We start from the raw sequence: 13,274 nt of genomic DNA on the forward strand, positions 1-13,274 counted from the left end.
GAAGTCCTTAAAATAATGCCTGAATCTTGACGGTGATATCAGGTGTTTCCCTTCGGGCTCCCGGGCCCGAGTGCTGGATCCATTAGTGTGTGGGTGGTCCCGTCACGCCCCACGTGCCGCTTGTTTCCTCGCGCAGCCTCACTCAGTAACGAGGCCGGCAGACAGGTGTGTGAAGCCAAGCAGCTCAGGGCAACACGGACACACAAACACCATGTTACCCCAGCCTAGAGGAGGAGGAGCCCCTTCAAGGTGTTTGTAAGCGCCGCAGGCGGACAGGGAGTGAGAAATGCGGGCGTACAACGTGAAGGCACCAAGCTGCTGTGTTTGTTTTCACTGTCAACAACAACAACAAGAGTCCTGCTACAGCTCCGCTCACGGCTGGTGTCGGTTCATTTAACGGCGCTGCACGGAAGAAATCACTGGGACTATGTGAGCATCATGCTCGCGGTGAGATGCCTGCTGTTCGCTACAGTGTACGCACGGTACGCCGAGACAGGTAAGAGGTTCCCACGCTTCAAACACAGAGCCAAATACTCGCGATGTAATAAATAAGTAGGGACATCAAGAAGCTCACGGCCAGTTGTTGATTCTGGTAAGTAAAACTTATAAATGACCTTTTCGCCCCACCTGTGTGCGTGTCCTCTGCAGCTCTGAGAGAATGGGGGAGTCCGGAGGGAAGGCTGCCGCCCGCGGAGGAGGTCGTTCAGCCCAAGCGACTCCTGCAGCAGATCCACACTGAGGAAGAGCTCCTGCACAGCCGACTGGACACCCGGGTCAAGAACCACCCAGCCGGTGAGCAGGTGAGCTTTGCCTGCTTTTGTTACCGCCTTTTTTGTTGTTGTTTTTACACCTGTTGTCCAAACCATCAGAACTGAACACGTCATTTATCGTCATTAGATTTCCATAAATATTAGTTTCTACATTTTCCCCACATTGAGATCAGATTAAGACAAGAAAGACATCAAGAGTAGACCTTGTAGACCCCCCCCCCCCCAACCAAGATGTTTTCTAACACTGCCTTTAGTCAAACATCCAGCAGGAACAGTTTCATCAATGATGCAGAAAATCTTAAAAATGTAGAGTAGAAAGCGTGTCTGTTAACTGCTCTTAGCAGACTGAAATTAAAATTTTCACATTTTTAGTTATAGTTTTGCTGATGTGGGTCATCTTCATGATATGTAACCAGGCTGTATTAATTTCAGATTAGTTTACTGTGCATAAAGCTGGACACTGACAGTGTAAACCAACCTTTGCTATTTGCTACAGAGAAAAGATGGAAACTGTGTAATAAATCTGCTCTCTGTCAAGCTTGTTTTTCCCTCTATGCCTTCTCTCCTGAAGTCATCTGTCTGTCACATTTACACCATTCTTTAACACCCCCACCCCCCACACACACACCAGGGCATTAAAAAGGCAGATAAAACACATCCCACCCCCTCAACTTCAGCCTTTTGCTCCTTTCGGCCTCATCAGATGATATTTCACACCTCTACCTGTCCTCTTTTGTTGCCTTTGCTGTAAACGCTGTCAGTCAGCGGCTGTCAGGTCAGTGGATATGACATGGGTTTGACCTTGATGTGCCCCTTGTGGTCAGCGTGTTGTCTCGTGATCTCTTTCTGCTGATACCAGAGGTGCCCTTAGACTTGAATTTAGATATGAGATGCAATCAGCAGGCTTACTTTACACTGTGCTAGCTGCCGATCGCTGCACAGTGATTGTTTTTTGTGATTATGCATCGTAAGGATTTAAAGTGGGCCTATTATTCCTGTATCCAGCTTCATATTTTCAGTCTTGGGCTCTACCAAAGTAGCTTTGCATGATTCTCAGTTCAAAATAATCTTTATTTAACTTATACCAGGCAGCTGTGCATCCCTTTAGTTCATCAACTGTCTGAATCGTGCAGGTGTAGCTCCACACTTTGAGCTGGTTGCCCTTCTCAAATAGAAGGTTTGAACACCAGGTGGACGGGGCTGCTATGTTTAGACCCGTGTGAAGTCTGACCTTTAGTCTCTTACCTGTACACACATTGACGTGAGTATTTGAAGTATATACACAGCATAAAAAAACCAAAAACAAGGAAAAGCTTTGCAGACTCCCCTTAATGTTGCTGTAAAACTGTCCCCAGCTTTAAATTTGTAATTACGAACTGGAAAAAAGATTTTAGTCTGGGATTTCTCCCAGTTTAGAAAAACGTTAATGCTGGCGTTCAGATCAAGTGGCCGGTTTAAAACTTACAATAGGGCGGTTTTCAATTGTGGGTACAAAATGTAGCTACAATTGCTGTATGTTATTTCCTCTGCTTCCCTGTCTGCTATTGTGCTGCCAATAAAAGCCAAAAATAAGTCTTAAAAGTGCTGATCGCACTTGTGACCTGATGCTCTGAGTTTGACTTTGGACAATGTGGGCCTTCCTAATGAAAAACTCTTATTTGATCTGTGAGTCATAGCTATGAAATCCAGTGCTCATATCCAGTGAAAGTATGAGAATATTTTTAATGAGTAAAGCTCCACTTTAAGTAACAGTACACAGTCATTCTCAGTTCTAAGGTTTTGCGTATGAGGACATAATAAAACCAGTTTAGAAACACTAAGCCAAAATGGAGAAGCAGTGTGTGGAAAGACCAGGTGCACCCCAGGATTCAGTTGCTGTAGAATCACCTTTAGATGCAATAACTTAACTGACCTAACTTTACAATGGTAGGTCAGTCCATTGAAGTTCAGGCATTCATTTATGCACGGCTTTCCTAAGGTCATGCTTGAGGTCTGGATCTCTGTAACACCTTCAGTGTTGATCTCTTTCACCATTCTATTGTAGATTTGTTGCTGTGCTTGGGGTCATTGTCATTTGATGCAATTTCAGTCAAGTTTTAGCTGCCAGACCGATGGCCTTATATTTGACTCCAGAATATTTTGGTATACGGAGGAGTTCACGGTCGACTCATTGCCTCATGTCCAAGCTCAAATCATCACCCCTCCACCACTGTGCTTGTGGTATGTGGTGTTAGTGTTGATATGCTGTGTTTGGTTTTTGTGCATTACGGCCAAACGTCTCCACTCTAGTCTAATGTTATGTTTTTTGTTTTGTTTTTCTCAGTTCATCTGAGGTTGTAGTTACTGAATTTTTAGACCTGCTAAGTTATTTTAGTTTTGTTTTTTTTTGTTATTCCCTTGTACGTAAAACCTTTTTAGTGTGACTGTATAGTCTGGTGCAAGTACTGAGTTTTAAAAAACTGTGGGTCCATTTGTATCTGTGGACAACAATGTAACGTGTGAAACTAAACTGTAGTGTGGCCTGAATTATGATCAAAATTTAAATAAGAAAAATATAATAGTGAGAGTGCTAATGGAGCATTTGTATTGCTGCTCACAAGCCCCGTTGTGGTCTTTTATTGTATGGTATATGGACCCAGTGGAGGTTTAGATTGATACTAAGTGGTTTGCTGAGAGTGCAGGGTATTACTAATGAGACCTGCCTTGCTGCTGGCCAGTGAGCACTGACGGGAGCTACTACAGAACTCTCTTTTAATATGGATTGGGCTCACCTTGGAGCAAGGTTAGACGGAGACAGTGAGCCCTCAGCACAGAATTTTATCCAAACGCCGCTGGGTGGATAAGATGTCTCCTCTGGGAAAACATTCGTAAAAAAGGATATTCGTATTGTAATTTTGCTGCTTATATTTCCTCTGCCACCTATAGCTTCTGCTGCATATCCGCTCTGCTTATAAGGATAATCCTTTTATTGTAAGCAAGTTTTAGTCTCTATCCAGGGTCTATAAGGTATCATCTTTCGTTTGAAATGTAAAACCCTCCGAGGTGAATTTGTGAAACAGCAAAAAGTGTCTGCGTTAGATTTTGACCATATTTTTAAAGTTAAAAAGAAGAAAAATGCCCATACTGCACACTAAATTTGACATCAGCACACGTTACTAAAAGATCAGCAAATGTAGAGGTCAGCTAATTAGTTGGTCGGATCAGATCCAATATTCATCCAATTCTCCTAATTGGGTAGAATAATGTGCACATGTGCTACACTGGCTCAGATGCTGCCACCGCTCTGCGGTGTTGAGAACGTTCCCTCATCCAAAGGAGTACATTTGTGACTTGAGAGGCTCTCCTGAACGAGCAGAATTATGTTTATGAGAGCAATTAGATCTTTAAGATCTTAGCAACATTGCATTTGGGTTTGTTTTGTTGTTATTTTTTTAAACCCATCATGATTAGCGCAGTATGGCAGCTTCTGTTTTCACTGACACACTGCTAATCAGCTGAGAAGCATTCAAACTGATTTGGGTTCTCATTAAATAAAAAAACAACTCTACAACAGTAATGATGGCTATGACTTCACATGGTGACTTGAAGAATACCTGATGTAATTATACAATAGAGTGGGGTTCTCCCCCCCCCTCCCCCCCAAAATAATGTGGCAGTGACAGTGTCCACTGATGTAGTGATGAAACCACAGGGAAGATGGCTTCAGCATCTTTTAGCTTGAGCTTTGTGTTTTGGTTCATTTGCCCTGCGTGGTTGGCCTCATTTTCAGTCGACTCTTAAAAGTCAGAGTAATGACTTAATGACTACAGAGACAAGTGTTTTGCTGTGTGCTTCATAAAAGCTGGATTTGCCCAAAGGAAGGGAGCATGAAATCTGTTCTGTTTGTCTGATTTGTCTGTTTGTTAGCAGGCTAACATCCACAGTTTTCAAGATGTCATTTAAAATTTTGTGTGACGGTAAATACAAAACAACTGATTTAATTTGGGTGAAAATTGGGTCTAGGTCACACCAAATGTGAAAAGCAGTAAAAACGTTTCTATTAACTATCCCAAAGAGTTGATTCTGTTCATCTGGATGTAACGTTTTCAGTGGGAGAAAGCCGCTGAAAAAATTTTTCATCACTCATCCAAGTGACTCATTCAGTCGTATCTGACTGCAGGTTTCCCCAGCCTTAGAAAGAGTACATTTGCTTAATGACTGAAACTAGCAACACTCGCGAACAATGGTTTGTGAGGTCAGTTTCTTGTTCATTAATATGCAAATTGTCATGACCATTGATTACAACTACTCCTCAAAGAGCATTGATCAATGGCCATGAGTATTGTGGCCACTGTGTTAGAACGTCACAGTGGAACTACAACACTACAACAGACTGATGCTGTTACATTGTAATAAAACCAGACTGACGTTAGCGTGTTGTTGTAAAATGATCATAAAATATCAGTTTTATTATGTTAGTATTTGTTGGTATAAAATCAAAAGGGGGGGGGTTACAGGGCAGCACAAATTGTGTACAGAGTATTATGTATGTATGTTGAGAGTGATGAAATTAAGATCAAATGTTTGCAGTGTTCCAGACTGTTTCTCTTTAAGGCACCATAAATGAGAAATGATTTTAAATTCAGTTATTAACTGCAGCCGTCATTTTCTTTACAGTATTTATGTCTTCTTTGGTGTTCACTCCTTCCTCCTTCCCCTTCCCTCACTCTCTTTTAGCCCATCCATTTGGCCCAGAGCAGCTTCTTGGTAAAAGCCTTTGGTACAGCCTTCATACTCGACCTGGAGCTCAACCAGTAAGTCACCGCACACCTGCAAAGCTTACCTCAGGTCCATTAAACATCACTTTAAGTGGTTCACTGCAATTACTGACATAACTATGTTCAGACTCACACATCATATTACACGAAGTGGGTGCTGGCTAAACATTGATAAATAACAGATGGTGTAGCCATATTCAGACCTAGTCAAGCAATACACTGAAGTAAAGTGTCCTAATATTGTAGTGAGGTTTAAGTCACAACAAGTCACATCACACCTCTTTTAATACTTATTAATACTTATTGTGACACTGATTTTATTTATTTCTATGAAAGGACCAGTAAGCAAAAATCGAAACCCTTGTAAAAGAATTACTTCAGTACTAGGTCCTTTTTTTTAAAGCATTTCTAAGCACTTTTTGTTGTTTTTGCTCCTAATATTTCTCAATCTGTACACTCCAGCAATCTGCTGTCTACAGACTATGTCGAGCGTCACTTTGAGGAAGATGGCCAGCTGTCACAGAATATGGTAGGTTTACAGAAACAGTTTTAACACCGTGGCAAATGTGTTCATAATTAATAATAATCGTAGTTACACCTGCCCTGAAATTTAAAAAAAAAAAAAAAAACAGTCCAAGGAGTTGGAGGTTGGGTTTTTTGATGGCTCCAAATTGGTACTAGGTGTGAATGTGAGCATGACTCTTTTCTGTCTTTGTGTCGGCCATGTGACTGACTGCCCAGTGTCAGCTGGGATTGACTTCAACCTCCTGCAACCTAGCAAACTAACATCCTGCTGACAATGGCTTTGACAGTAAACGCTCTCACATCAAACAATTGAGGCTGAAAATGATTTTTGTGGCTGTTTGTAGAAACATTATGGTTCTCCATCCCAGTTTTGAGTATTCCACCTGAATTAAACCAAGCAGAATCAGTAATTGAGTGACACAACGTTATTTTTTTTTTTGTCCAGTCCAGAAATGCCTAAAAAGCATGTGTTTGAACGTCTAGAAATAAGTGTAAATGACTGCAAAATATGTGCTAGCCCAGATGTGTTGTTCCATAACAACTCTTCAGCTTATCAGGTCCACACGTTATCCTGGACCTGTGGAAAGGTGTCCAAAAACACCTTTCTGGCTACAGCTGCATGAGCCCTGATGGTTAGATTGTTGACATGGCCCTCTCTGTCATGAATTATAAATTTGAGCAAAATGGCCTTTAATAAATCCAAGACGGGCAGACAGCTTGACTCTCGACAGCCTCTGCGAGACGGTGTCTCTCTGTCTGTATCCTCTCTGCCAAAGAACCACCTGACCAATTGGTAGACGGTTGCCATGGAAACCAGCAGACAGCAGCAGTACCAGTGTGGGCCTACTTTGTGTCATGAGGGGAATTCAAATCATGTGCATTTCCAGAAAGGATTAAATCAGATTTTACAGCCACCTTCTGCCATGACCTTTGGATAATCCGGGCACAGACATTACATTTGAAGATTATTTCAACGGGTTAAAATCAAAGAAATAAAAAGGCCAAATAATTAAATAGTGCAGGAAGGAGGCATAAAGATTTATCAATGGTCTCAATATGAAACACTATTCACTAATCAAAATGAAGTAAGATCATTAAATTAACCACACAGCCAGACCAATGTCTCTCTTAGTTTGATGTCATTTATCACTTTTTAAATGACTCAGTATTCCATAAATAAATTTATGTCATACTCTAAGTGTTTTGGGTATTTTTTAAAGATTCAATTTATAATTTTGATTTTGACTTTATTAAAAATAATAATATTAATAATTGAGTTTTGGTAATGTTGCTGACCCCAAAGATACAAAGTCTGACAGACCTTACATGTTTACACTTTTTTTTTTTTTTTCCTACCAACTATGTTAAAATTACAATTCTTATAATAATAATCCAATTTGAGCACGGAATGAGAGAAATGGAGTTGAATAATTACTGCACTAATTTGATTAATAGTGGCCCGGTAATAGATCCCTGGGGAACACCGTAAAATAATCACATTAGAATTTAATCTAGAAATACACTTAGATTAAAAACAGGTTTAATGCCATTTATTGTTATTGAAAAGCCCATAAAAGAGTTATGAATATGGTAAAAAATGTATTCGTTTTTTGTTTTGTTTTTTTTTTCTTATTTTGTCCAGCGGCTCCACCATTTTTTTTTTGGTACCCTTTATAAATTATAATACATAAGGCGGGATTATTATTATTAGTAGTAGTAGTAGTCGTCTGGTCTGTAGTCAATAAATGTTATGAAATGTTAAAAAAAACATCTAAAATGTTAATTTAATTAGTACTTTTGTCAGATTAATTTAGTCACTAGATTTCTATGTCTTAACTGCTTCATTTTTTTTGCCTCCAAGCAGCACTAAGAACGTTCATGCAGGCCCCTCCCCTTTCCATCTGCTCTATACTGATTTATTTAGTTTTACAGGGAAGCCAGTAAATTGCCTGTCTTTGTGTGTCACCTTTTTCTCATTGGCCCCTGTGGATCCTGGTTATTCTGCTGAGCTGGTGACTGTCTCATTCAGATGTAATCTCAGTGACACACAGCTAACAGAGAAATTAAATTATGAATAACGATGGTTGGAATTGACATGAGCTGCATTTTTGAGTTCTAACATTGCCAGCAGATTTTTTTTTTTTTTTTTTTAAATAAAACTTATTATCAACCATTACTAAAGGGTTTTTTTTCCTTGTGCTGGGTTAGTGTGTTCACCTGAAAACAAATGGGTTGTCAATGGGAAATTTCATTTAACTTCACTCTGATATGTGCTGTTTTACTCTAATTGTCGTAATAAAATGGTGATATAATTGCCAGACTGATTAATGCACAACGGGCTACGACAGACTATCAGCTAGCAACACTGCATGTGAAATGAACCCTGAAGACTGATGAATTAGCTTCTCTGAAACACAGGGAGAAATGGGGAGTCTTTTAGATTGATTTGCATTCCTTCTTCTTAAGTCGGTTAATGTTTCTCCTAATACTGTAAAATTGTCTCTTCTTGCCAGCACCAGATGCTTAACGTATCTGGAGGAAATTGTTTTTCCTCATGATTTTAAATACTCTAAAACGTAATGCTTTTGTTCTTTCCAGTCCTCTTTTTCACTTTACATTAGTACCTATTATTTCATACCCCGCCACCCACCCACTGCTCTCAGACTCTGAACAATGCTGAGTCCAGACATCAAGCACTCCAGCTTTTCTAATTCTGTTACAGCTGATTATGTCAAGTTCAGTACGGTTGTTTCTGCAGGACATGACTGTCTCAATTTGTGAGTGCAAGCAGTTTTGTTTTTTTTCTTTTCCTTTTTCATTCATACAATTTCTCGGTTTTAACGTCATAGTTCACTTGTCGCTGTCCTTCCAGCACTAATAAAATTTCAGTGTGGTTTAAATGGAAGAGTGAGTGGACATCACGTGAAGTGCAACTCTGAAAAGCATCCTCAGTCCCTGACAGTCAGTGTGTGCCTGCTGTGTCAGGCAATTTGATTTCCTCCATTTAGTCTCGTAATCCTACCTTTTATTTATTTATTAACTTGCTAAGTGCTGTGAGTTGCTTCACTATTCGGTATGAATGATGAATGTTCTTTTAGTCCTCGACAGACTAGAACTGATGCCGCATGTAAATAAGCTTCATAAAAATACTGGGACTTACTCTAATGTCTGGAAGGAAGCACTGTTTAATTTATTGTTGTTAGCTTTGAGCTGATCTCTGAAATTATATATCAGTGTAAAAGTTTAATGTTGATTTTCACAGCCTTAATTTTGGATATAAATCTATATAGCAAGCTGCTGTTCCTTATTAGCTTATTATTGCCAGTGAAGTCGGCATTTCTCATGTTTCCTTTTAGCACTACCATGATGTTTACATGTGAGTGAAACGCCCAAGTTGCGCTTAGTACATGCCCATGCTACAGCATTATTTGGCCTCTTCGTGCTGTTGGCTGTCGAATGAAAATGATTGACTGACTGATTTTTTATGGTGTTGTAAATAGGGGAGGAGTTAGGCCGTAATTTTTCCCAGCAGGCCACATGAGAAACTGTGGCTGTTGTGAAATCCCTCTCTAATAACCTGGATTCACTTTCGCTCAATATTAAAATTAATTATTTGCCTTTTTTAAGCTTATTGGTGCAGTCCCAGTCTTTCATGGGGCGGTTGTAGTGATCTGCATGAGAAACTGTGACTGTTGTGGAGGGCTGCATCAATAACCTGAACTCAATCTGAATAAGAGTCCCAGCAATGTAGAATCACCAGCTGACCATACCCTATTAAATGCATGTATTTGGACTGTGGGAGGAACATTTCATGCAGTATAATAAAATGGCTAACCTTGTGGACCCACCCTAGACATGTTCTTTCCTTTAAATTTTATTTATATATAGTGTTTCTATGGTTTCGTGAAGACAACGCCGAGATAGTTTAGTTACGTTGATGCAGAACTTTTCTAAGCTAATGTCTTTTCTGAAGCCTTGAATAAATTTGGTCAGAACACTATGAGATTACAACTTTTTACATGGAGACCTCATCTTAGTTTAATCACACGTAACTGTTGGCCTTTAAGAGTTAGCAGTTTCCATTCCTTCTTTGGTTTAATTGAATCAGAATAAAATGCCAGACAGCATTCTGCTCCAAGAGAGCGAGCCTCATATAAAGCTCATGTGTGGCGAGGGATAAAAGAGACACGTGTGACTGACTTTGGACTGAATGATGATTTTGTAGCTGACAGACAACCAGACTGATCATTAATTTGTCATCAACAGTAGCCCGACTGTGTGTGCAGATGTACCTGTGAAGATTTAATCCACCTTCGAGAAGATCAGTTGAAATGACCTTGCAGTGAAAGTAATACTCGGTGTCAGTTAAAATACATTACACATGCCCTTTGTCTTTGAAAAGTAACAAGGATGTCATGTGTCTGAGAGATAACTTAGACATGACAGGATCTCTCTGTGAGCTTTCAGCTTTGAGCTGGAGCTCAGATAAAGGTCGGCCAAGCATGAAGAACAGCAGCTCCAAGTTGCCCCTTTTTCTTTTTGATCTGTCGGCCGTGCTGGATGACAACAGGATCGGGTAGCAGACATGACTTATTGGGGTTCATTACAAACACCTGAAACTGACTCTCTCGCAGTCACATGCATGCATACGCGCGCACACACGCACACCTGAGTTCCAGGTATTTGCAAACAAAACACCTAACTTTAATTTCCATTGTCTCTGTTAAAGCATGCATGATTATTATTTGTGAAATTCTTTGTTCCTTCAACTTTTTTGAGCTCGCACATTTAAAACCATGCTCGTGTCACTTGACTGACAGTAGCCAGTCTCCTCTCAGATTGTCGTAATCTGATCGTTCCTGTACTGCGAGACGCAGATTACAAACACTACGTCCAAAACATGATCGTTCAGTTGGATCCTTTTAGGCGATTATGAATAATCAGGTGGAGTTACCTGGCAGTGAGGTGTACAGGTTGCTCCTTCCAGTGGTTCTGCCAACTTGGCTATGGATTGAGACAGTCACTCATTATCAGAGCTAATTTTATCCTTTATTAGAGGGGCATACAAGCAGTTCATCAGCCTTTAGAACCTTTTTTATTTTGTAGCTCTTGTAGATTCTGTCTGTAGTTTTGGGGGGGATTTTTCCAGATGAATCAACAAAATTAAGTGGTGTCAGCTGACTGATAGATGGTGTGTAATGTATAGGTCTATCAGGCAGACTGTCTGGAGAAACACTTTAAAGTTGCATGTTTGAATATGTAGGATCCAGTGACTGAAAATCAGATATCTCTGCTTCTGTTGTGTTAATATAACCTTTTTTTCCATCTCTCTTGCAAGCTCCAAATTTGAAGTCTCTAATTTTATGAACATGCATTAAGAAATTAGAGACATTATTATCTTCAGTTTATTAAATCATTGCATTCTTTACAATGGGGTAAAAAGGTTCTTGTGATTTTTAGGGTCAATTCAAAATAGCTTTTTTATAATTATTTTTAGCAGAAAAAAAGTGTATACACATGATTTAAAATGACAAGTTCATTAATTCTCTTTCCAGAGTTGCATTTCAAAGCAGCTCCATGAAGTGACCGCTTTTCTCCTCATTAAAATACCCTCTGCTGCATACCCTGCTACTGTCCCTTCCTTTAAACTTTCTTCTCATTGTATGCCGCTTGCAAACAGAACGGTTGGTGGGGCTGCTCTGCTCACAACCACAGCACATGTCCAGGACATCTGCAATCACTGACATTTATACGGAGCCAAAAAGGGAAAAAATACTTTTCATAGTTGTCTCAAACAACTAGCATAACGGCTAGCTTAGCACAAAGTCAACTTAAAACTTAAACCATCAGTACTAAAAGCATGTTTTCACGGTGTAACCTTTATTAAGACTTGTGCCTGATGTACTGAACAATATTAACTTCCATATTCATGGCAGCTGTGGCTCAGGTGGTGCAGCGGGTTGTTTGACAATCGGAAGGTCAGCGAATTGATCCCCAGCTCCTCCGGTCTATGTGTTAAACTATCCTTGAGCAGGATACTGAACCCCGAGTTGCCCCTGATGCATCCATCAGAGAGTGTGCATGTGAATTTGAGCTAAACTGCTTAAGCATTTATTTAAACACTGTATGAATATATGTGTGCTTAGTGTGAATAAGACTTGTAGTAGGAAGTGCTTTGAGTCCATTTACCATTAGCAAAGTGCTAAGTCATGATACTCCTGAACGGAAGGAGTTCATCATTTGGTGATCGACAAGATTCATTTGTTCTGGATAGGATCGCTTGTAAGTCTTAAGTCTTCTTGGTGGATTTTAATTCTCATTACGGTAATTTGTACATTACAGCCACAAAATGACAGAAAAGCATATCACTTTCTTTCTGTATTTTACACATTACAGTAACCTGTGAAATGTAATGGATCAAGAGGCATGTGAACTAATACATCATTGACGTTGTGTCTGTCTAATATGCCCATGTCAGGTGTCTGTGTGAGTGATGGGTACAGTTTGAGATCCTGTGTACTTCCCAGCTGATGGACTTGAGCAGTTCCTTATAAAACACCTGTTCATTTTCAACTTAAATGGGTTCAACCTTGACTTTAATGAATTTTGTGCTTCAGATAGCTGTAGTTGACGCTATCTTCCAGTGAATTAGGAAATTCTGATGCATACCCACTCACACTCTGTTATGCACACTTCCTTTCCCTTGCTGAAACTCTACTCAGCTGTAGCAGCTGCAGCAGGTGTAGGTTTCCCCAGACACCAAATCATACAGTAGTCACTGATCTCCTTCAGACAACCCTCCTGGTTGATCATAGGCCTCACGCTGACAGAAAATACCTACCTATGTATATATGGGCCAAAAGATCAGTGGCATCGAGGGCTTCGCAGACGGTGTTGGCTTCATTTTCTGAAATTTGACATGTACATGTTACTGGATGATGACAGTATCAGTGTCTCACTATTACCTCTTGTTTGGTTTCAGGGAGGGGAGCACTGCTTCTACCACGGGCGAATACGAGGAGTGCCGGGGTCCTGGGCTGCTTTGTCAACCTGCCACGGCCTGCAGTGAGTCCAACGCTGTGGGGCTACATTTCAGATTAAGTCACTACAACAAATGAGAACCCAAGCAATGATTTTAATTGTTTAAAATCAAACCCAATTGCACACACACCAGTATACTGTGCAAAAGTCTAGAGCCACATTTCTTTATATTTGCTTCGAA

The 13,274-nt window shown here is 40.1% G+C and overlaps 1 protein-coding gene across 3 annotated transcripts in view; it reads left to right on the forward strand.

The window, feature by feature from the left end:
- The first annotated feature begins 113 nt into the window (after nucleotides 1–113).
- The window catches only part of adam11 (ADAM metallopeptidase domain 11), a 34,968-nt gene continuing 21,807 nt past the window's right edge, over nucleotides 114–13,274 (forward strand). For 2 of the 3 annotated variants that reach the window (XM_086303717.1, XM_086303716.1), the window contains exons 1-5: nucleotides 115–496; nucleotides 649–800; nucleotides 5,487–5,563; nucleotides 5,990–6,056; nucleotides 13,035–13,117. In XM_086303717.1, the coding sequence (XP_086159843.1) occupies nucleotides 439–496; nucleotides 649–800; nucleotides 5,487–5,563; nucleotides 5,990–6,056; nucleotides 13,035–13,117 (437 nt within the window). In that variant the 5' untranslated portion in view covers nucleotides 115–438. Of the gene's footprint in view, nucleotides 497–648; nucleotides 801–5,486; nucleotides 5,564–5,989; nucleotides 6,057–13,034; nucleotides 13,118–13,274 lie in introns of all 3 variants that reach the window. The other variant, XM_086303714.1, reaches the window with a different exon arrangement.

The sequence above is a fragment of the Aulonocara sp. 'chitande type north' Nkhata Bay genome, linkage group LG8 (genome assembly GCF_057382095.1).
Source record: "Aulonocara sp. 'chitande type north' Nkhata Bay isolate Kocher_YH1m ecotype deep benthic linkage group LG8, A_spYH_male_GT1.1, whole genome shotgun sequence".
NCBI classification, from domain to species: Eukaryota; Metazoa; Chordata; class Actinopteri; order Cichliformes; family Cichlidae; genus Aulonocara; species Aulonocara sp. 'chitande type north' Nkhata Bay.